This window comes from Crocodylus siamensis, chromosome 8, assembly GCF_052110815.1.
Source record: "Crocodylus siamensis isolate JL-2025a chromosome 8, ASM5211081v1, whole genome shotgun sequence".
Classification (NCBI taxonomy): Eukaryota; Metazoa; Chordata; order Crocodylia; family Crocodylidae; genus Crocodylus; species Crocodylus siamensis.
In genome coordinates, this window is record NC_143402.1 from 40,373,029 (window position 1) to 40,398,323 (window position 25,295).

At 43.9% G+C, this 25,295-nt stretch overlaps 1 protein-coding gene across 2 annotated transcripts in view; it reads right to left on the minus strand.

Moving 5' to 3' along the window:
• Positions 1-12,220: 12,220 nt before the first annotated feature.
• The window catches only part of LOC149858313 (gamma-aminobutyric acid receptor subunit alpha-3), a 192,625-nt gene continuing 179,550 nt past the window's right edge, over positions 12,221-25,295 (minus strand). For both annotated transcript variants that reach the window (XM_090059539.1, XM_090059540.1), the window contains one exon: positions 12,221-15,080. In XM_090059539.1, coding sequence (XP_089915665.1) covers positions 14,751-15,080 — 330 coding nt within the window. In that variant the 3' untranslated portion in view covers positions 12,221-14,750. The remainder of the gene's footprint in view (positions 15,081-25,295) is intronic.

Consider the following 25,295-nt stretch of genomic DNA (forward strand, 5'->3'; position numbering starts at 1 on the left):
GGTGTGGCTACACAAGATGCTTTACTGCACAGTAGGACAGTTTATTATGCAATAAGTGTGCGAGTCTACATCTGCACACATTTATTGCACAGTAAACTGCTCTAATAGCAAGTAAATTCGCCACCTGCAAATGCAAGTAGCAAATTTACTTGCAATTAGTTACTGCACAGTAGTGCTTGTGTAGATGCCTGACTGGGAGCAAACGTGCTCCTGGTCAGCTGGGCAATAGGAGGTGGGAGATTGCTGCTGGGGTGGGGAATATGTGCCCCTTCCCTGGCAGCAGGGAACTATCAACCTCCTGCTCCAAGATTAGGATCAGGGAGTAGGGGCTCAGAGATCCTTATCTCCCAGCTCCTGCTTCACCATTGCAATTGGAGAGCAAGGGGATGGGAAATCCTTATCTCCCAGTGCCAGCTCTGTGGTCATGGGGGCCAGCCCAAGCCCCAAGACTGTGGGGCTCAGGTTGGGAGATAAGGATCTCCCAGCACCCAGTCCCCAGTCATGGAGCAGGAGCTGGGAGCTCCCTGCTGGGAGGGGCTGCCTAGCCCTGTGATTGCAGAGCTGGCTGAGGAACAGATGTGGATCTGGGCAGGAAACAGTTCTCAAGTGCCTACTCCTTGATTGTGGTGTGGGCCCAGGGAACTGTCCCAGTCAGGAGCAGCTATACACCCCAATTGTCCAATAAAGGTATGGGGCTTTGAAAGTGCTGCAGGAGAGGTGCAGGTCCCAGCCTCCTGCCCTGATCTGCTGGTGGGGCCACCATCCACTGGTGGGAATCCCCACCCAGCCAGGATCTCACTGCTAGTTGCCCCACTGGCAGATCAGGGCAGGGGTGTGAGAGACCTGCAGCTCTTTCCAAGTCCCCTGGCTCTAATCAGGGAACTGGGGCCAAGACCTCCCTCCTGCCAGGGCACGGGGACAGTGTCTCTGCCCTTTCTGGGGTTATATACTTGAAACCTTTCTTTTTTTAGTTTTGTATAATAAAGGTCTAAAAAGTGAAAACAAAAAAACCCCAACCCCCCCCAAGTCTTTTTGTCTATGAATGACTTCCATATAAGGAAAAAGAAAAAAAACTGTTAATATTTTACATATAATGATATAGTATTAATACAGTAAATAATGTCCCTGCCCCCAGGAGACGGCTGTCTCCTGGTTCCATGTTCCCTGCCAGCCCCTGGGCTAGCGTCCAGGGGGAGCTTAGAGCTCCCCCTGGTTGTTGCAGGGGCTGCTGCAGGGCTGGCCAGGGTGGGAACAGACTGCGGTCATGAGCAGCAAATCTTCTCCTGAGTCCCTGCATATGTAGACACCTGCCTGGGACCGTTTACCTGTGAGTTGTTTACTCACGAGTAAACTGCTCCTGGATCAAATGCACATGCAGACGCGCCCACTGGGACTAGGCATAAAGTAACAGAAGAACGGTTTCCATTTTGCTGGCCTCTTAGTTCTCCAGAGCCATCCTGGCACTCAGAATTTGTTTTCCACCTCAGAGGCTCTTTCACCTCAAAGCCTCAGAGTAGCAGAAGGCCAGCTGTGCCTATCCCTGATGAGATGCCTGAGAGCTTTACATGAAAATCAACATCATATCATGAAATAAATATCAAACTATTACTAGCTGCAGGCTGAAGGATATATACATGTCAAGAAACAAAGCCTCCAGGGTTTCTTCCTTCCTCAATTGCCCTTAGTTGCAGCTGCTCTTTGTTGTGCTCAGTGGCCTCATTTCTGTTGCACTGAGACTTCTCTCAAACAGTATACATTTTCTTTGTCCAGTACCAGGCCACTCAGAGTGGCATCTACTAGGGCTGTGCAAAATTTTACCAGGTGTTTCGTTTCAAAGCTGTTTTGAAGCTGTTTCAACACATTTTGAACTCGAAACAGCAAAATTGAAACAAAACAAAAGCCTTTGAAACAGCTTTGAAATGTTTTGAAAGTTTCAAAACATTTACAGTTTCAAAGCCAGGCTTGCTGCAGCTAAACAAACTAAGGTGGGAGAGGGGCAGTGGGAGAACTTCTCTGGCATTGACATCTAGCTCCCTGTTTGATTCTCCAGTTCTCTAATCGCTTCCCCCAGCTCTCTGATCATTTCCCCAGCACTTCCCGGGGGGGCATGGGAAACTGCAGCAGAAGCCTTTTGAAACCAAGCACACAGATCTGGGGGCCCGCACCTCCCCAAGAAGAGCTGGGGAAATGATCAGAGGGCTGGGGGAATCCAACTGGGGGCTGGACTCCCCAGCTCCCAGATCTTTTCTCCAGCTCTCTGATCACTTCCTCCAGCTCTTCCCGGGGGGATGCGAGCCCCTGGATGATGCAGGATGACAGCAGGCTGCTGCTGCCAGCTGGGACAGCTGTTCAGCCCATGCTGAATGCCAGGAATCCCAGCTGCCAGCTGGGACAGCTGTTCAGCTCATGCTGAACAGCCTGCTGCCATCCTGTTCACAGATCTGGGGGCCCATGCCTTCTGGGAGGAGTCTGGCACAGCCCTGCAGCCCTCCCGGGGAGTGCGGGCCCCTGGATCTGTGTGTGAGATGACAGCATGCTGCCACTCCTGGCTGAGGACAGTGGCAGCACCAATCTTCCTGCTGCTTGGTGTTGGCTGCGCCAAGTGCCGGTCCCAGCCAGCAGCGGCAGCTTGCTGTCATCTCGCACACAGATCCAGGAGCCTGCATTCCCCGGGAAGAGTCTGTCACAGCCCTGCAGCCCTCCCAGGAGGCACGGGCCCCCAGATCTGAGTGTGGCAGCAGGGTGCCCCTGCCAGCAAGTGATATGAGTTTTGCTTTGAACTGTTTGAAGTGCAGTTTCCCAGAAACCCCTGAAACTATTTTCTTGAAACGTGGCAGGATTCATGCCCTCAGAAGGGGCTACCAGCCCTGTAATTTTCATCTGAATCAGGCACAAAATGACAAAGTTATAGGCATTTTCATGATTCCCCATTATAGCCTAGAGGTAAAATGTCGAAACAGCATTAAAAGAGTGAAACAGTTTCAACGAAACAAAGCGAAACAGTGCTTCAAAACAGCGAAATGAAACACTGTCCCTTCGAAATGGTGAAATGGAAGTCAAAATGAAATGGTGCTGTTTTGCACAGCTCTACCATCTACCTGGCAAACTTCTGAATGTCCTAGGCTAAGATGGTAATAATGAAGAGCTGCAAGAAATGTGTTGCAGGGGCCTCCTTCTAGATGCATCCATCTGGGATGCCCTCATGTCCATTGTCCACCTGTAACTCAGGTTTGAGTTTGGGCACTTTGCTCTGAAGCACCAGAAGGATCTATTTTTAAAGCACTGTTAAAGATGGGCAGGGGGTCATGAGTGTGTGACCATGACTTGTGAAAATGGAAAAGAAGTTTTCATTTATTACTTAGGGTGCGGTGATGAAGCTTTCCTGGCCAGCCCTTTCTGGGGTTTTATACTTGCAACTTTTTTTTTTTCAGTTTTGTATAATAAAGGTCTAAAAAGTGAAAACAAAATAACAAACAATACCACAAAGTCCTTTTGTCTGTGAATGACTTCCATATAAGGAAAAAATTAAAAACTGTAAATACAGTATTAATACACTAAATATAAAATCTCATAAAAGTAATATGGCTTGTTATCACATCCTTATGGGATATCACATCTTTAAAAAAAACACCTGTGATGAGACAGACTAGATATATAATGTAAAGTTTATAAAACTAGGAGAAGCATTTCTTCTAAAATAAATTTCTCATATCTGTTAGTGTTCTCCAGTGCAATCAACTCAGGACAATATTTTTATTTTTAACTATAACCCTTCTTGTGATGCTGGGTTTAATGAAATGTAATCCCACACCCTCTTCTTCCTCTGTTACACCACTAACTTTTAGGAAATAAATTGAATTTCATAGGTTTCTGAGGTTGTTAAGAGTGACCTTTTTTTATAACACAGGCCATAACATTTCACCCCAAGGTTTTTGCATCAAACCAACAGGTTGTGATTGAACTAGAGCATTTATTGCAGTCAGACCTGTGATTTTCACACCATAACCTACCTGTGTCAATACAGAAAAATAAAACAGACCGCTTTCAAGATATTTTATATTCCCTGGAGTGTTTGCTTTTTAATGGGCAACACATCAGCTACCCTTCGTTAAAAGGACTCTCTCTCCTATTGCACACATATCCTAAAAGTTCAGAGAACCCACTCTGTGCTCACCCTAACCTGTACATTGACATACCTTTCGAATTGACCACAATCTCCAGAAAGGAATGAATGGCTCAGAATTTGTTAAAATATGAATTTTTATTTGTCTGTTTTAACTGAAGTTCAAGAGTGTGTAGATTGGAGTGGCAGAGTGATCTGATTCAGTGAAGAAGCCATACAGTCCCATATTATGTATTATATCAGGAGATTAATACATAGTTGGAAGAATTCTCCTTATCCACTCAGATCCTTTGTCTTGTTCATCAGCCAGTGTGACCTCTTCTCTATTCATTTTTTCATTTAATTTCCTTGTTTAAAAAACATTTTCACTTGCTTTAACTTATTGAAAAAGCCATAAGCTGAAAAAAGTCATAGGATTCAAAAATCCTGCCAGTTAGAATGGGCAAGTTAGGTTTCCAGCAAAGGTTGAAAAATACAATTCAGAGATACGAACAGGCATTGAACGTTGCACCAGAAAAGCATTTGAAACACAAATTTCAGAGAGCAAGAGAGAGAGAGAAATATCACAGTTTCCATAAGAAATCCCTTAAGAAGGTCATTAACAGATAGTCAAAAAAGAAAATAAAGTTAAAAAAGGGGATTTTTTCTCTATTTACAGCTGCAATCATAGGAGTAATAACAGGATTGTCATGCATGCGTTAAACTGCTGCCAGCTATGTTCTTTCTCATAGTAAAGGGAGTCTTACAAGTTGAAAAACAAAACAGAACAGGCAACATAGAAGCAGATTCAACCTGAGGCAGTGGAATGAGGGTGTCTCTGGCATTTTGTTGGAGTATATTTTTCACTGTGATGGACTGCTTTGGCCTTTTGCTCAAGCAACTTTGCTACAACACCCATCAGACACCAGCACTGCAGCTAAACAATTGTCTGGTGTCACCATCTTGAAATCAGATACTGACCAGTGGGGAAGAAAGGGTCAATGGACACTGAGAATCTAAGTGATGTCCATGACAGTCTAAATGATTTTGAATGACCGAATACCAGTTGACAGGACACTAGGAATAAGCTTTGGTGATTTGAAAATACTGCTGCCCATGCTGTAGATTAAAAGGACATCTCAACTTGAAATGTAATTCATTACCAGAAACATGATCAAAATTAACCCTGTGCCTGACCCTATCCCCAGGTTCTTGTGGTTTTACAATTGCATTATTCTTATTCCTGTTATTATATGTGTTTTCCTCCTATCCCTCTGTAAGAAAGATGGGGGAAGAAAAGGGAGAATCAAGAGACAGAAGGACAACTGACTACATATGTTGTCAAAGGTAAAAATCAGTCAACTTTCAGACAGAAATGAGGTTTTCAAGTTGACAGTCCTTTTAAAGGGGTGTGTAAGAACCATAATTAATACCTGAATCTTGTTTCAGTCCATGTAACAAGGTCATTCCCCCAGGCAGTAGAGAACCTCAGATCTAACTATAGAACATTACCCAGACTAAGAGGTAAGAGGGGCTAAATAGGACTTGCAACTGAAAAGTCTAACACAGAATACTTCTTTATATGCAAGACTCTTCTTTAATGATTTTTAGCTTCCATGGCATGTTATGTGATATGCTGTATTTGCAAAAAAGCCTTAGGCAGAGGCCACTTCACCAGCAGAGAATCCAGGCTTTATTCCTTAAGGCATTAAATGTTATATACCATGTGCACAGCAACCACTGCTCTCCAGAGAAGCTACACACATATACCTGAAGAAAATGTAACCTCATCATTTGCTGCTACTGGTGGGTTTTTTTTGTGTGTTTTTGGGTTTTTTCCTAAAGATAATTTCTGGGTCATTTCTAGCTACATTAAGTGGTTGCATCTTTGAATACAGAAGCCTTAGCATAAAATGTCCTGTGGTGTAAGGGAGGGGACTTGGAAGCTGACAATGTAAATGAAGCACAATATACACTCATTTCATGTGACAGATTGGGAAACCAAGGAAAAGCAGCTAAGTTAAGGCAAGTCACCACAGCAAGAGGACCAAGGGTTCTTCACTCATAATGGGATAGCTGCATAATGTACATCCTATATATTTATACAACTAGCATAGGACCTGTCTCTGGCATATCCTGCACCAGAGTAAGATCATGTTTGCTCCAGGAGGAAGACAGAAAATGTCTCACCTGCAGCATTCCCTGCTGTAACTAGTGTTCAGGTTCAGATTGGAGAACTAGAAAAATGGGCATCTGCCTACTTGGCCAGCAGCTGTCTTGGGTAATAGGCCCAGTCTGCCCTCACTGAGAGTGTAACCAACTATAGGGTGCAGACTACATTGAGGCATTGCAAAGCAGCTCTCCCCTTGGCCACAGCCAGGACTGCTCCTGCCCTCAACTCTGATGATGCAGGAGCTTTTGGCTTCCTGGACCATCTGTTACAGCACCATTAAGCCTTAAGTTACCTCCAACTCCACCTTCCCTTCAGGTAGCCAGTTCCCTCCTATCCTTCCTCTAAGAGTCAGATTGCATAAGCAGCTACTCTCCAGGTGCCTAGAGAAGCTTGAGTGATTGGATCTGAAGCTTAGGCATGGGCTTCTTGGGTGGCTAAGGAAGGGAATGAATGAAAAGGGCTGGGAGTAGAGAAGGGATTTAAGGGGAGGGGAGAAAGGGAAGGGAGAGAGGAGGAGAAAGACTTGAAGCCAGAATGAGGAAAACAAGAAGAGAAAACCGAAGTAGAGAAAATGGAAAACATAAAACTTGAGATTTGATGGAGGCCAAGGACCATCAGTCCCAAGTTTTATGTTCTCCATTTTCTCTACTTCTGTTTTCTCTTCTTTTAGAAGAGATAGAACAGGGCAGATTTTTCAACAACAAGCATACAATGTAAAGCAGATGCGCCTGAAAGGGTAGAGTTGACTAACTCAGCAAATGGCCAATAAGTGGCCTGTCACTACAGTCATGGTACCTGCAGAAAACAACTCTGGCAGGATTGCATGGCAGGGGCCTCCTTGCCTTACTGGCTTATTCTGAGTCAATTAGACATGCTAATGAAACTTCACACCAGACCACGCCAGCACAGTTTCCTTCTCTGTGTACACATGTCTAGGGCCACTAGCCAAAGGCATGATGCATCTGCTTCTGTTTCTTTATATTCATAAGGGCTTTGAAGTCTGCTCTAAACCTATTAGCTGGTCTGCTCCCATCTGTCTACCTGTCTGTCCTATATGGTCCAGGACCACAATCAGTGAAGCCGCTCATACATTCCCAAGCATTTAGCAACCACATCTCTTCTCTCTCTTTCTTCCCAGCCTTGACAAGAAAGAGGTTGATCAGTATAAGGGGTATAGTTTTCCTTTCATGTGTGCACCTTTGAGATACACATGGTTTGCACTCTTCAAAGTTCCAGGGAAGAAGACAGAAATTGGCTTCCTGTACCCAGCTACAATGATCTCTTTGTACACTTCCAGGAAGAGAAGAAATACAACTGACTCTGTCTGGCTGGAGTGGAAACTACGTACAACATCCTTCACTGAAAAAATAAAAAGAAATGGAACCCGGTTTCTGTATTTAGCTACAGAGCACTCTGGCTGCATCCCCAGGACGTTTCTAGACCCCTAACATGCAGGGAAGCATAGGTCCTGCAAGAGATGGCTTTGAGCAGAGTGTGCCCACCCAAGTATATTCTGAAGTCTTAGCTGCTGCGAGTAGATTGGCCCTGCATATAATTTGGCTAACTGCATTTTTGAGAGGAATGATTGCGTTCAGCACTGAGGACATTTGAAAATCATGCTGCCTCCCTGATAACATCCCAGTGTCTGTGCTGGTAATAAATGGGCAGCATCAATAAAAGTTGTGTCCTGTGTCAGTAAGTTTTATTGACAGATGCTTGGCAGCCCTTCTGTCAGTGTCCTTAGTACCAAGCAGCAATCCATTAGTGAGCCACAAATACAGATTGGCTTCAATATCCCTTGCCCCCTCACTTGGGAAAATTGTGGACACTCTGAGAGGGACCTAGATCTTTCTCTGCCCGGGTTTTATGCAGTTTTAACTACTTAGCTAAGAGAAAATTAGAACAACAGACATTTTCTCTGCTCCAGAATGGTGTTTTTTAACTTTAAATACGAATAGTTTGCAAGCCACCACCACCCCCCTCACCTGAATACTTGGCTGACTGAACACTAAATAGGTCAAATAATAAATATTTATACCTTGGAGCAGTCAAGGTATTGACTATTAACAGAGCTATTGACTCTTGCCAAAATGCCTTCAGGAGCAGTTTAGCTTAACACAGCAAGTATTGTTTTTACTTCAGCATTAATAGAGAGTTTAAGTTTCCACAAAAGCTTGTATGTTCAAGGCTCAGCCTTCCCCAGTCTCTGAATATCACAAAGGATTCTGGGAAATGTAGTTCACTGCTGTCTCCTCGTGCCTCTCTCACTTTCCAGTCTGGATAATGAATATGCAGTGGAAGATTATTTTATTTAGGAGTTGTTGTGAACTCAGAGTCACCTGAGGTGTTGGACAGAAAGGGGAAACCCACTGATAAGCTCTTGGCATGTGACTGCATAATTTAATTGCTCTGTTCTATGTGAGCAGACACAGAGTAGCAAGAGAAACTCTTAGGGCTCTTACATGGTGCATCAGAACAGACTCAATTGATTGAGTCTGCTGGAGCATAGTAATTACCACACTCCAGCAGACATGTGTCACATGTATAAGCATTCCTGTGCTGAAAAATGGTGGTGGGGTGCTTTAAACTAAAGCTGGTTCAATGAGCTTTAGTTCAAAGCTCCCTGCTGCCATTTTTCAGCACAGGGATGCTGATACACGTAATGCTCCTGGAATTTTAATTAGTGTGGCTCTTGGAGTCTTGCTAATTAAAGCACCCCCATTTCTGCCTCTCTTAGTCTCTCCAGTAGGCATCATCCAGACAGCCTAAATCAGTTCAGTGATGCCATTACACAAAGGGACTAGTTTAGGGCTTTCCCTTTCACACTGCTTTCCCTTTTCTTGAGTTATCCTGAAGTAGGAATATGGCTTTAAGAAACAATTTCCCTTAACAGCTCCTCCTTTTAGATAACATCTTCCCTCAAGCAGGGCTATCCCTTAATGTTCCTCTCTCTTAAGTAGTCCTATCCTTTTAAAGTGCCCCTTCCTTTAACGGCATTATATATTAAAGTGATCTGTCCCTTTAACAATGTTATCCCTTAAGTATGACTAGTTCTGTAAAAGTTATTTTCTAAAGCAGTTCCCCCCTTCAACAACTCTGCCCCTTCAATAGGTTTATCCTTTTAGTAGGTCTATCCCTAGTAAAATCATTTCCCAGGAAAGCTCCTTTAATTTCCTATTGGCCTTGTTATTTATATTATATACAGGGCAATACTTTGGGTATTAGGCTTTAAGGTGGCATTTCCCCCAAGCACAGTGGAGTGAGGATCTTCAAAGAACAGAGGCTTTTGCCACTCTAAATGCCTCAGAGTAAGAACCTCCTCCCCCCGAGGTTAAGTGAGACATATATATATATATTCATGTCTATCTAAAAGTACATCCAGCAGGTCCTCTATGGCCTTGGGAAGGGCCACAGATGATGGAGCATGATGGGAGCAAAGGAAATCATGCCAACTGGTAGAAAACAGACATTTTTTATGCACTTGAAACAGACTAGAGTTCAGAACTAGCCTGGGTGTGTGACCCTGTTTATGTGGACAACTAAGAGCTGTGGACAGAAAGAATAAGGAAACCCTGTTGTGAACAGTATTGGAATGGACCGGGGAAGGGCCATCCCCTCACTTCTGCTCAGCAAGCTCTGACTGTGAATGGGTCACAAAGTGCAAACCATCATGTGTGTTTCTAAAATCTACTTATTGGTGTTACTGATTTTTTTTCCTGCTGAGCTCAGGGTAGTGAGGAAGGTCACCAAGTAATAGCTCTCTGTCAAGGTTTAGATGTTAATATTTGCTCTTAAATGTTCAAGAAGCCCTTTCAGAGAGGGTGATGGGAAAAGCAGTGAACTAATCACCTTGCTGAGAGAGAGAACATAATCAAAGACAGTCTAAACCATTCTCTGGATAAACGACAACACTAACATGATGTTTGCTACTATCACTTCAATGCTGCCTGTTTACTGGATATACTAGTCAGGAAAAAATGTCAATAGAACAATTTTCCATTGCAGTTTCTTGTAAATCAAAACCTCTCATGAAGCTGAGCTGATTTTGCAGATCTATTATTTCAGAGGAAAACAAAGGGGCTAAAAAGCTATGGTAAAATAATTTCAACCTTTTTATATTTCCTTTGAAAATAATTATTTCTTACATTTCATTTATTATGATTATTATTGTTATACTTTACAATGGAAAATTTTAAAACGTCAAAATTGAAACAAGTCATTTTGACAATCCTGAAATAATACTTGCAAACATTCTTGCTGAGAAAATTTCATAATGTTGGAATTTGGATCCTAAATGGAAAGAAAACAGATTTTGGAATTCACTGTGAAAAAACATTTCCATTCTTCAGAAAGCTGCAGTTACATCCTCTTTTAAATTGAAAATGCTTCAGGGTGAAGTGTAGGTCTGAGTCTACCACAGTGGGAACCCTTGACATTATTCTATATATTATCAAGAATTTAGTATTAGGATAACATCTTATCTGGAGTTTTTAGAAATAGAAGTTGACGAACAACTTAGTGCTAGTTGAAAGGAAACGTCTCTGTCTCTTTTAGAAAAAAACACCTTTGTCTGTTCCCTGATATCAGCTGGCAGGGGATGTTAAACCATTTATTTATAAGTATCTTCCCAAAATTCTTCTTCATGTAGAAGTAATATTATACATCTTGTTTGGGTTTTTTTTTAACTAAAGGATGTTGGTTGCTTTGCCTCCAGCTGGCATTCAGCAGTACAAATCAATGCCAGGATTTTGTGGGAATGAATGAGGCATTCACTGTATACCACCTTAGACCCTAAAAGTGAACAATTTATCAGGCAGATATCTAAGGTCTGAGGGTAATACACAAGGGCAACATGATATCACATGTCTAGGCCCAGCTACTTACTTCTGTACTTACAGATTGTTTTATAGGAAGAGTTGCTAGGTATTGAGAAAACATGAGTTTGGAAGAATTTGTGCAGGGCACAGGTAGGAAATTATTCTGAAGTTTGAGGAGGAAACGGATAAGAACAATGCATACTGAGTAATGGTTTTGAGAAGTTACCTCCAAGACTTATCAGTTACCTTGTCTAACCCATGGAACAAGTAAAACATTAGATATGAAAGCAACAAGCTACCGGTACCAGGTAGAACAGGACTGCCCTAACAGACTAATGGATATTAGATAGGCAAGGGGGTCACTGTGCTGCTGTAGGGACCAAGTTTCAGATGGTAAGTACTGGCTAATTAGATGTGTTCATTGTTTTTGGTTTATATAACCCAGGTATTTTGTTTTAAATAATTCAGAGAGTGCTGCATTCAACAACCATGAAAAAGTATACAACAAGTACAGCTGTCATTGGTAAGAACCTCCATAAAGAAATATCAGGCAAAGGAATCTCTGCCCCCTGTGTCAGAATGGATTAAGGAGAACGTGTGCATCCCATTAGATAATGCTGCTTTCCTACACTGCGGTCATTCAGAGACAGCAATGTTGTGGGGCCATATTGAAGCTTGCATTCAATACAATTCCTTTTGTAAACACAATATACTCATTATTACTGTTTTATTGTGTTTTTAAAGGGTTTCTATCTCATTCACTTAAGCCTGAGTATTATAGAACCATGAATGTTTTATGAGATAACCTAGACAAAGTATATTTAAGAAAATGACAGAAGTATTTTCTAAAAGAAACAAGCAAAACATGTCCATTAAAGATCCTGTTAGCAGTTACCACCCAGGGAATCAGAGTAGCAGAGTTTGTGGTAATGATGATAATATTATCTCTCGAGCATGTTAAATTAGCAGTGTTCAGAATATTAATGCTAATACCTATATCCTGGCAAACTTCACAACTTGCAGGGAATCAGCAGTCTCAGTGGAATGTGACATTCACCTGCAGCTTTTCTGAACTGTGCTACAGCATTGCCATTCAAAGTGAAACAGCTGCCATCTTACAGACCAGAGGCTTGTGCTGCACTGGTGAGTGAGGTGCACCCTAGGGAGGGTGGTGCCAGGTCTCTGGGATGAAAAGCACTGTAGGAAAGTCACATGCTGTTGGGGGGGGTGGGGAGGGAGAGGGCTGTGTGCTGTGTTCTTGGATGGAAGGGAGCATGGAATTGTGGATGTCACATTACCCCCCAATGCTTGTGGAGGGAGTCCTGCCCCTGGAGAATGCAGAACTAGCCACCTATGGAGACATGGATATTAGCTCAGATGGAGCATGGGTCTGATCTAGTCCTGGGGTTCCTGCACTCCTGTCGCAGACATTGTGACAAGACAGACAATTGTACTGCTACAGTCACCAGAAGGCACAGGAGTGGTCAGGCTGCCAGGGCATGTGTGAACAAGATCTTGTGTACTCAAGTAAGGATTACACAATAGACCACAACATATCTTTCCCTGGGCCCTTCCTCTCTGGTCCTGCCATCCTGGTGAATATTTGTGGTGGGGCACATCCTCCATCCATGAAGGGTGAGACTGGCCCCTTATGCAGAGGTCCAGAATGTTGCAAATGTACATGTACATCCTACTTGATCCTTCCAGGGGGGCACATGTGTCTCATGCTGATCACCTGCTTAGTAGTCTGCCTGATCCAAAATGCCCCCTTACAGAATATGAGAGGACTAAGTTGAACCTGATACATGATCATTATGCACAGGAAGGAGGTCATTACAGCAGCCCACAGAGCAGGACTCATAGAAACCTCCTCCAAAAAGAAACCATGGGGTTGCACTGGGGTGGAGGAAAGTGACACAGATTGATCAGTACTACTGGTAGGGAAAACAAGAGTTTACCAGATACAACATGCAATGCCCTGTGTTAGGACAGCATATCCATGAGTCCAGACACCAGCGGGGGAAGTAGGAGGGGAAATGCACAGCTGTGATCTCAGTATCTCAGCCCTGCTGTTGGGGAAGATGCGGTTGTCATTAGGTCCTTGTAAGTGGGGCAGTTGCAAAGGGCTAAGAGCCTCTCTCCAGGGCTTTCTCCCCTCACTTATATGGATTTCAGTGATAACAAAATCAAGAACTTCACATATTAAATATTAAAAGTGCCTTTTCAAAGAGCCTGATTTTACAGAGTTTCACTGCTTCAGACATGGTATTAGGTATCCTCACTCCCACTGATTTCACCAGGCATAGAGTACTCAAGAGCCCTTCAGTTTAAGGCCTATTGTTCTTCCCCCTGCCAACTCTCTATCACTCTTGCTCCCAAGTCAGGATCACCCCTTTCCTGAATCAAGACAGAAATGTATTCTTTTGTAGCCTGAGGTAACATCACTGTTGCTCTATAGAACTTGAAAGTCCAGCTGCTGTCACCTTCCTGGCTGAAGTTCATCCTCAGGCAATGAAACAGAAGGCAGAGAAGGGTGAGATTTTGAGACATGGTTGCTAGGTAAGATGTGTTGGGAGTAGGGAGAGGAGAATGGAGAGCAATGGAGAGCAGGACAAAGGGACTGAAGGAACAGAAAAAAACCCAACAACTAAAGCCACACATCAGAACACACATGCCCCATTAGCTTCTAACTTTCAAGGTTTAGGCAACCTCTGTTCTGCTCTGGTGTGCTGATTTAATAGGCACTTCAGTTGATGGTCTGTGTTTCTCTGTCTGATGGAAGCACCTGAACCTGTAATATGACATTCTGGCCTACCAGAGGCCAGAACAGTGAAGAAACAAGCATTTCCTGCTTAATGTTGTGCCTTCATAGGAGGATTCAACTAGAAAGAGCTGCTCTGAAGATACTTCTACTGGGGAGGTGGAAAGAGGAAGTGAGGCAGATGGTATAGCCAAGATGGAGAGCTGGCAGCCCTATAGGGATATACATGGCACTGTAGTCTGTTCCACTATAGCTGTGGCTTCCTCCAGCCCATTAAACCTTAAAGTTGCATGACTGCCCTAGAATCACCTGTCTACAGTAAGATTAAGGGATCCAGCCTCTGCAGCTCCCTGAATCCAGGACAGCTCACCAACCAAGACAGCTGATACGCTATGAATAAAGCTCATCATAAGGAATAACACTGAAAACGAATACAAATGGCAGGACATCTATAAAGCCCATTACATCCCTGAACACGTTTTGCTAGGAGCATCTAAGCAAAGGGGACCCACCGTGGCAGTCCATCACAGGGCAGGAGGACACAGGAAAAATATACCATCAGGCCTCAGCAGAGCTTAGCATAGAATGAAAATGGTATGCAAGCAGCTTTCATTTCAGGGAGGATGAAGGGGGAGAGACAGGGTGAGGTGTGGCTTGGGAGGACGTCAGACTCACAATGTTAGAGGCACACTTTTTATGATCCTTTTTTCTTGATCATCATCATAAATGAACTAGAATGAATGAATAAAGGATTAAATAAATACTACAGTTTTGATTACATTGATCTCATTCAAATTATAATTAAATTAATAGGAATAACAACTCAAATGGAGAAGAAAGCTCCAGAGAATTCCTGCCTGAATGGCGTTCACAGATGGAAGGTTTGTGTCGCTGGTTTTATTGTTTGGGGATCATTCCCTTGATAGCTGACTCCCGGTTTACATATGTGGCCCAGTAGACCAAATTGAAAATGGCAAAGAGGACAGGAAAGACAATGCGGGACATCTTGTCCACCTTGCTGACACTGTTATAGGTCTTCTTGCTTTCAGGAGGCTTCTCCTCCATGCAGGGTACCTTGGGGGGCATGGTGGTGGCAGCAGCAGTGGCAGCAGCGCTCTTGGAGATTGTGGGCAGGCCGGGGTCCTTGGTGATGTTGAGGGCATATGTTGTGCCCACAATATTGTAAGTGTTGTTGGTCTTCTTCACCAGTGCCACTGGCTCCTTTTTCTAGGGAATGGAAAAGTGTACATTAGGCAATGTTAAGCTGTAAGGAGAACCTTTGCTCTCCTAGTTAACATCTCTGTACACAGGAGGAAAGCAGGTCACCCAAAAATACCAAGTAGATAGCATTGTGGAAGGGAAAGATGGCCAGAATCCTAATCCTCTGTGAGTGATATTTATAAGGTGATACATCATTGAAGTACAACATATAATACTGTTCCTCATGAGGTCTTCATCATTGACGGTGGCTATTAGACATTACTACAATTTAAATAATAACTGAAGTCAATGGCCAGTTCTCAGTCCAGCTGCATTCCTTTAGCATCATTCCAGTGGCACAAACAAGCACATAAACATGCTTAGTTGGCAGCTGCCCAACACGGGGGAATCCTCAGCTGGGGAAGAGCCACCCTAGCTAGAGATATGCCAAGCAGGCCAAGGATAGGTGGAATTACTTTTCTCTCCAACTCAACTGACCTGAGACGTATTGCTGTAGCAAGTATGATGAAGAAGAATCAGTTTCACTCAATTAAGACTCCTGGAAAAGAGCTTGGCTACAAATCTAGCCATACTTCCTGGACTATGAAATGGCAAGGTAGGCCAGCAGTGCTGACTAGGGGCGACTATGTTTGAATGTGTCTGGTGGGACAAAAATAAACGACCTTGAGATCTTGATTTATGGCATGATGTTGATGCCTTCACAATATGATGGTGATAATATACGATGACACTGCACCATGGTGTCATGATGCAACATCACATACCATATAAGGGACTGGTGGACCAGCTATGCTACATAACATTATGTCATGCAGTGGGCCTTTTAAAGAACCGTATAAGTTATATTCACAGGATGCAGGACAGACTTGGAACACTCGGGCTAGCCATGAATTTTCAAGAAGTTGGTAATTTCCTATCACTGAAGGAAGATTTAATTTCACTTCATGGATAGTGAGTGTTGATACTAGAAGATGCAAATCAAGGATGATAGGGCTAGACCAGATAAGAACAAGGAGCAATGGTCTCAAGTTACAGCAAGGGAAGTTTAGGTTAAATATTAGGAAGAAACTGTCTCACTAGGAGGGTAGTAAAACACTGGAACAGACTATCCAGAGAGGTTGTGGAATATTCATCCTTGGAGGCTTTTAAGACCTAGCTAGACAAAGCCTTGGCTGGGATGATATGTTAGTTGGAGATGATCCTGCTTGGAGCAGGGTGTGACAGAACACCCTTAAGGGCTGGAGCAGGAAGCTGCCAGGTGGCTGATGAGAGTGGCCATTTTGGAAAAGCTCTATTATAAAAGCAGAGCAGTTTGTGTTCAGCAGCTGGGGAGTAACATTGCCTTGTGGGGTTCCTGTTCCAGGAATATTTCAGAGGTAAGGGTGAGGCTATGGGGAAGGAGGAGTCCTAATAGGTCCTAGACATGACCTAAAACTGCACCTTTCTGGGATAAGGAAGCCTGGTGGTTCTGCCTGTGGTGGGGCGGGGCCACTCAAATACCAGGACTGACAATCTCCCTGGTGTAAAGTTGGTTGGGGTGCCTAAACCCCTGCCCCCAGCATTAGGTGGGTTACAAGGAGAGATGGGTGGGAGGGGAAGGTAAGCTTATGAGAAGTGCCTGAGTTCCATGAGGTGTTGGACCCTGCACTGGGCCAGGCATGCTCAAGGAGGAGCACCTTGCCCAAGGGGTATAAGACTCCAGGTCCTGAGAGTTGCAGGGCAGAGTTGTGGTCCAGTTAAAGTTTGGGGAGGAGCAGCTGAGTCCTAAGGGGTGGAAGAGGCAGAGTTGCGGCCCGAGAGAGGGGCCAGGGGTAAAGTAGGCCCATAACTGAGCAGTCACTCAGGCCCATTTGGGTGAGGGTCATGGGACAGGCCCAAAAGTTTGTGCCAGGGCTGACCGAGGGGTGAAGAGAAAAGCCCGAGCATCTCCACAGATTAGGACAGAGTCAGCGTGGCCTAGACAGGCAATATGCAAGACACTGGGCGATAGCTGGTGCAGTGCAAGAGGCCCTGGTGAGAAAGGGAGGCATGTGTGTGTGTGCATCCAAAGCGGGCAGTATGGTAAAGACCAGTTGTCCAGTTTGGCCAGCCTTCAGCTAGAGAATCAACACACAGTGAGACATCAGTGAGCCATGGGACACGTGTAGGGATGGTAGGTGTGTGTACCAGTGACCGTCATCTAGGTGCACAAAGGACAGCCTCCCACCTATTTGACATCATAATCATCTATCAACAAGGCATGGCAGGGGAACAAGGTGGGCAGTTTGCCCAGAGACAGGGACAGGGCCATACTTATACCAGGCCTGGAAGGTACCTTTGTCACACAGGGGGTTGGACTTGATAACCTCCTGAGGTCCTTTCCAACTATGAGTCTATGAAGATTAAATATATGTACCCCTGCTATACAATACGTAGGGCTCATATGACAACCAACCTGCCATCAGTGAGCCAAATGGAAGGGGACTTTCTATACTATGTAATTAACTGTGGGTTGGTTATGCTGCAAGAATTGGTGATGCGGGGTGAGGGCCACTTACGCTTGATGATGGCAGACTCAGAAAGGTCTGTCAGGGATGGAAAAGGAGGGTGTGCTGGGATTTGGGCTATGAAGAGAGAATGTGAAGTAGCCTCCGTTTTAGAGCTCAGGATAAGCATATTATGAAGTCAGCCCAGACCCATTAATGGTAATCTTGGCCTTATAGTCAATTTGATCCAATTCATAGCATGAAGAGTTTAGGGGGATGACTTCATTTCTATTCAGGCAGTAGACATTCTACAAATCATCTATACTTTACATGGTATGATCACTGCAAATGTCATATGGCACCTCCTAGGGGTCTGAAGTGTATACATGGCAGTGATTCAAGTTGGGATCCCAAAAATATAGCCACAAAGTGAGCAGTAGGTACAAGACAGGAGTGTGTACAAGGCTTGAAGGTATACAAGACTACATTTGTTTGATGGTATACAAGACCACACTGGTACAAAGCATCTCTTAGATATGCTAAGGATGAAATTAAGCCATTGGAGGCCCTGCTGAAAATTCTCTGGCTATGGTTGAACAGATCAAGCAACAGTCTGTGTGCAAGAACAAGAGTAGAGACAATGACTCACTGAATGGCTTAGGGTCAAGTCATTCTAATTGCTTCTGCCTCAGTTGCCCCTAGCATGAAAGTCTGCACAACCAGAAAGAATTTTAAACTGCATGGTTCATCAGTGCTGGAATAACAACCTGCAAAGTAAAACCCCAGCCAGGAATGCTGGCTGCCCGCTGCCCTTGTACCTATGGTACAGCCTGTAGATCTCTATTTGTGCCCAAACTCCAGCTAGGTGAACTGGTACCAGTTGGGATCTTTAGGTAATGCTGAAAACTATGAGATTGTTGGGGAGGAAAAGAAAAAAAATCAGAGGGACAAATTAATCAATTCATTCCCAATGTCCTTCATGGAGTTCAATGGAAATGCATCAGGGACAGATTTGATTTTTCCCGTGGCACACATTTTATGTCTATATAATCATCTTTATGCTGATGCCATCAAAGCTGTAAACAGATGTATAAACATGGTGTCATCCATGTTTCCCCAAGTGACTGGTATTTAAAGTACTTAGTGACAAGGGGTGTCCCAGAGGTCCCTTGAAAATAGCACTTGGTATAGTGCTTGGCCTCTTTTTCAGTTCCAGAATTGCTTTTGGAAGTAACCAGCATTTTCCTTTGGGGAGGGGGGGAGGGTTGTTGTTTGTCCATATTAACCATCATAACTCAGACAGTATTTTCATTCCATTCACTTTGACTTTTCACCCAGCATAGCTCAAGGTCGGTCATCCAAGTCACATGGCATGGTTCTTAATGATACGATGACGACAGCTTTTTTGTTGTTGAAAGGATGAAGACCTATCAGTTTCACCACACTTTCTGACATGACTTTTCAGACAAATATTAATTTGTTTTAAATTTGGTGAAACCTGAACAGATCTATGGATCCCTCCAGGACGATATGACAACCTTCAGAAAACCGGTATGGGTCAACAACAAATATTATGGACCCCTCAATCATAGTGTTCCTGATTTGGTGACTGTAGTCCCATAAATGTTTTTGTCTCTACAACTAGCTATTCCCTGCTTGCTTCTTCCACACATACCTTAACATGCCAACACCGCTCTCCTACCGAGGGAAGATGCTGCTGTTGTGATATTTGCCTCTCTCTCAGGAAGCCCCAATAGCTACACTTCATGAAGGTCATTTAGTAGAGGCTGAGGAAAATAAATACATTTCCCAACTGATGGGCAACCTGGAGAACACATCCTGTCAATTGCAATGATTGTAGCTGTTTTCCTGTAACCCCCCTGGAAAGACGGTGAGGCATGATCCACTTGCAAACTTCCTCTGTATGCAAAACTATGTAGGGCTTCCTACTTGTAGCAGCTGGGACATGGGGCATTTCCCTGTGTAGCAGTGGTGCTTAATGGAAGTGTCTACTCCTCAATATCAGAGGCAATTTTCATCCTTGGTCAATTACTGCAGAAAAATAAGAGGGCTCACAATGCATTTTCAGTGGGATGCTACATGCAACAATTGAGCATTAAACATTTTTCAGCAATCTTATTGCTATAACTGCAGACAATGACTGACTCCTGTAATTACAAAAATTAAACAGCTAGTGGAAAAGAGTTTAAAGACGGATTAGGCTAATGATAAGGCCATGGGCATTGACACGGTTGTAAAGACTGCTATTATTTTTTATGGTTAACTGAACCTTTGATTAATGATTAATCAAATTTGACTAGAAGAGCCATACTTAGTGGTACATCCTTCAAAGAAGGTGAATGTTGTGAATATTTTTAAACTATCAAGAGGTTGATAAAGGTTTGGAAAATGTGTCACAGTTTCAATACGCTTGACCACTTAATTACATCCTATGGGTATGGTAATATGTTATAAGTAAGAACTAATGGAATTAAAGAGTGATCAGCTGCTGCTTGAAAAATTTAATTGAGAATCTCCTGTGGATTACATTATTGTTAATCAGCCATGCAGTTCACTAGAGATGAATGAACTGACCAGAACTAACATGACACTTCTCAAAGCAGATAGTCTCCATACAAGGATTTGAACAACAAATCTATCTATCCTGGTTTAAACCTGTAAAAAACAGGAGGCTATACTGGAAAAAATGAATGCTGGCATTTACTACGATAAAGGAGCTGTATCTGATGTCTGAGGGCCTGATTCAAAATCCACTAAAGCCAATGAGTCCTTTCAGTGGCCTTCAACAAACTTTGGATCAGACTTCCAAGCCCCAAGGAAGGCAGATGCAGAAATGTTTATTCTCTACCAGCCATTCATTTTCAGCTGCTTGAGATTGTTCGGTATGTTTAGAGCCCCAAGGCTCCGCATACCTTTTAAAGAGTTCTGAGGCACAGATGCTCAAGAAATCATGTTCCCAAGGTGGAGGAATAAGTGGTTAGGTCTTAGGTTTACCGGGTTGTATTTTCCAGAGCAGATGACTCATACAAGATTTCTAGTTGAAATCAGATACAAACTAGCCTTCTGCCCCCTAGGATATGAATTTGGGAGGGGTTCTGTTTGCAAGTGAAACAGAATGGAAAACTGGAAAAACAAAAGAGGAAAATAACACAGGTGTCTTAAATATGACAATGTGTGTTGGGCAAAGATGTGCTGTCATCCTCCACAAAGTGACACAAAACTGACTCTACATACTGCATTCCTGTCACGTGAAATATCATGAAAGCTGGCTTTCATCACATTGTGATCCTCAAATGAGATTAGTCTATACACATGCACGGCAAACGTGGGAGCCCCCCAGCCAGCCACAGTGCTGCTCTCCCGCTGCCTCTGGGCACGCCGCCTGCCACTCTCACCTGATACACCTTGCTGTTAAGTAATTATGATCTTAATTAGGCACACGGCTGCCCACTGAATGCCCTGTTCTCCTGGACCTATATATGCAGCTCCAGCCATCCCTGTACTGCTTCCCAAGCCTCACAGGTGTTGCTCACAGCCATGCTAAGCTCCAGCCTGAGGCAAGACCCAACTCATCACAGCATTGAGTCTGTTCCACTCTGCCCTGCTAGACTCATGGTGTCTTCCACCCCTTCAGGCTCAGGCACTTCTCAAAGCTTACCTGGCCTGCACTACTCCCCTTCAGCGTCTTGCACCCCAATGGGCTCAGGTGTCCCACATGGACATCGCTGGCCCCACTACTCCCTCTGTTGTTATCATGTAACCCACCAGGTGGTGGGGGCAGGGGTTTAGGTGCCCCAACCCAGCTTTCACTGGGATGGTCCGCGAACCTGGAATTTAAATGGCCCTGAATCACCACAGGCAGAACCACCAGGCCTCCCTATCCCAGCAGGGTGCAGTTTTAGGTCATGTCCAGGACCAGGAACCTCCAAGCCATCCCCATAAGCCCCTGCCTTTACCTCCTAATTGTTCTCAGCTCAGCAGTTCCTTCACACAATGCTGCTTCTACAGCATCTAGTAGCAAACTGCTGCCCCCAGCCCTGCTGGCCTGAGTCTTAAGATGGCCACTCCTCAAAACTGGGCTGTACCTGCCCAGTGCCAAGCCCAGTTCTTAAAGTGGCAGAGCACCATGAGTGCTTTGACACACTTTGCCCCTTAAAATGGTTCCTGGGGGGTGTGTTTTCCCTGTTGCTCAGCCAAAAAGCTCACCCAGAGCTTGCAACTTCCCTAAGTGGTGAGCACCCCAGTGGTGCTCCACCACAACATGCTAGTTGGCAACAGTATTATTGCTGAAACCAGAGCTATCTACATAATTCAGCCTTCTTCTATCAAGTCCCAAATTCAGGATTTATAAGTTCTATAACTGCTTCTGGTCCTGATATTCTGTGATCACTTACCTTCTCTGTGCTTCAATTTCCAATCTGCAAAAGGGAGATTTTGGTAATCACCTACTTTAAAGGGACTGAGGATTAGTTCACTAATATTTTTAAGCACTTTTGAATCGTCATTTGTGCTAGAAAATGCAAAATATCTGTCATTTACTATTATTTATAGATAAGCTTGTCAAGTGGAATGTCAGTGGTTTGATTCCTCTACCTGAAACATTTCCAGGAGATATTCAGTCTTAGACTTTGTAGAGCACAATGGATGCAAGTTCATCAGCTATTTAGTGGAGCTAGAGATGGTTTAAGGAGTGGACTGCAGGAGATAGGGATTTCTGGAGCAGTGGTGGCTACTTCTGGGTTTTCAGTTACAGGGATCACACATGCTTTAGCCTCAGTCTTATACAGTATGTATATTTTCAAGTGTTGTATACACAGGCACCCAGAGCAAGTACTACCCAGGACTTGCAGCACAGAGCAATGCAGCCTTGCATTGATATTGACACTGAATGACCAGAGTTATTCCTGTCTACATACCCAAATAAAACCAAAGAGAGCCATAAGTAGCTCAGCATTTTGTCAGTATGATGAAGACCATGCTTAAGGCCATATGGCCTCAGATATGCTCATTCTTCAACTTGTCTTTCCTTTCTTTTTTTCCATGAATGGCTGTAAGGGAGCAGACATGTAAGGGTGGCCCCCAGCTCACTGTTGTTCAATGCAGAAAGCTTGTTTTTCTTCACTTACAATCTCCATTAGTGCTTGCATAGATTGTGGCTAAGTTCTAAACAAATTACAGGAAAGAGGCAAGGTATGGACAAAGAGGCAAGGAGTACTTGGATTCACTTCATGCCCAGAAGTTCAAAAGAACTTGCAGGGTGAGGGTGGAGGGCTGCCAGGAAGTCAAGCTTAGAGGGTTACATTTTAGGGGCTCAGCAGTTATGAGCTTTAGGTGACTTTAAGGTCAGTGAACACTATCAGCCGTGACATCCAATGAAGCTTTAAAGTTCAGTTAATTTCAGGGTTAAGCGGAGCCAGTAGACAGAAATACATATGAAGGGTGCAAGAAAATGGAGCCTTGGGGCAAAAAGAACAACTTGATAGACCTGAAGTTGCTTATCAAGGTCTTTTTAACCCTTAGGAAGCAGAAAATAGAAATGTGTCCAATCCATCATCTGGAGTCTGCAAAGTATGAATTTCCAGAGATTTGTCCAGTTCATTGGTAGTGATCTGGGGGTTTTGTCTCAATGCATCTTTCTACTGGCAAGGAAAAGAAATAAATGTATCTAGCTTTTGCCAGAATTTACAGTCAATGGATGAGATAAGCAAATCCTGTGCTAGTCACCATCTTATTCACACAGAGCAAAGTTTGTGCTAATGTGATAAAGTGAGTAAGACCCAGGTCATCAGTTGAAAGATTTCATGTACTTGGGGGAAAGGTTCTTTGGTGATGTTTGCCTGGAGGAAATAGATGGGAGAATAAGGAAGTGAGCTTCTCCATCTGCCAAAGGGAATGGACAATGCTATGTTTCCACATGTGTGGATGTAGCTATCTTAGCTGTGTATTATTTTCCAGAAATTCAGGAGACTACTGTGCAAGCAAAAGGTAGAAGCAAGCATTGACTCTTGCTTATATGAACAACTGTGCCACTGAAAGAACAGACACGCTTCAGTTGGAAGCTTGAAGGAGAGCACCCCATTCTGAGGGAAGGGCATTGGTCTTTTGCCGAACAGTAACGGATAGATGTTATTCTCATAGGTTTGGTGGCTTTTCCAGATTTCAGCAGAAAAGGCATAACTGCAGGTGGTTTTTCTGGATTCAGGTGCAAAAATCACCTTGATGGTAGCCTGTATGATACCTAGGGTTGACAACCCCATTGCAGCTAGTTCCTTGGAATTTCAGTGTAGTCAGAGTTGATGCTAAGACAGCCTACATGTTCTCATTGTGAGTACTGTCTCAAACACTGCATATTCACACTCCAGCAGCAGGATCCCCAAATAGGCATCTTCAGAATCTAATGAAGAGGCTCCTCTTAGATGAAGGCCACATGTTCTCCAGTGCTAAGACTCTTCCAGTCAAGTCAGGTCTAGCTGCAAGCTTTTAAAGCTTGTCTCCAAAACTATTTTTTTCATAAACACCTCAGCTTCTTTCTTCTCTCTGATTGTTGCTGCCTTCAAAACTTTTACTAGAGATTTTTTTTCTTTTTCCAAAAAATACTAAGTCCCTGCTCTCAAACAAATTTCCTGTGCTGGTGATTCTCCTGCTTGCTCTTGGACTCTCGGTAGTAGTTCTACCGTAGGGATAGGGACAGCCTAGTTCAGAACACACCTGTGCTGTACCTAAAGAGAACTTCAAAATTCAGGGCTACCAATCTAGCCTCTCTCATCGGTACAGAAAGTCATGCACTATAGTAGTAGGGCACTTGTACACATGACAGGGGTTTAGTCCTTCAGGGTTGCATTCTATGGCCCCTAAATTGAAACAGTGAGTTTTTAATTGAAATGGTGGCTTTTATTTTTCCATCACTGTATATAGGTCATTGTCCCAGCAGCTGCAGATGCCTACTGAAGGCAGAAGTGGTGAGGGGCCCGATCATTTTTAAAAATTTTTGGTGGAGTCTCCTGCCTCTCCTGTGGCCAGAGGGCAAGCTGCTGGTGGGCTGTGTAGCCCCTGGGCTGTGGGGGACCCTGGCCTTTCTCTCTATGGTGGCAGAGTGCCTTGGGGCTGGCTGGGTGGACTGCTAGTGGACTGGGTGCTGCTCCACGTCAGAGGTGCCCGATCCAATTCTTCTCAAGCTTGCTTAGGCTTCTAGCACCCCACAAACTGTCTTTGCTACCTTCTCTGGGCAGCTCCTCATACTGCCCTAGGGGCATGCCAGCCCATTCCTGGGTGGCTTCAGGTATCCTGGTAGCCACAGGTGCCTGCTGAAGGCAGAAGTGGCAAGGTCCCCAATCCTTTTCTCAGCAGAACCTACCCACCTCTTCTGTGCCCAAGGGGCAAGCTGACAAATTAATGGCTGCAATGTTCCAAGTTGCAACTTTGCAAACTAAACTACATCAGCATGTGATTTAGTTTGTGATGATACAAATTCATTTAAAACCCCCAAAACTCATGTACATGTAAAGTGTGACACCATTAAGCCACACAGGAAAATTTTCATCATGTGTACATGGTAACATCATCACATGTACAAGTGCCCCCAGTGACTACAAAACAGTCATTACTGTAGCAGAAATAGCAGAACTTCAGTCATAAAGACAACTGTCCAGAGATGAAGTCCCAGTTTGGAGTCATAGTTCTACTTCTTGCTCAAGTACTTTATAAATTGCCAATATGCATTCTTGGATCAGGTTTT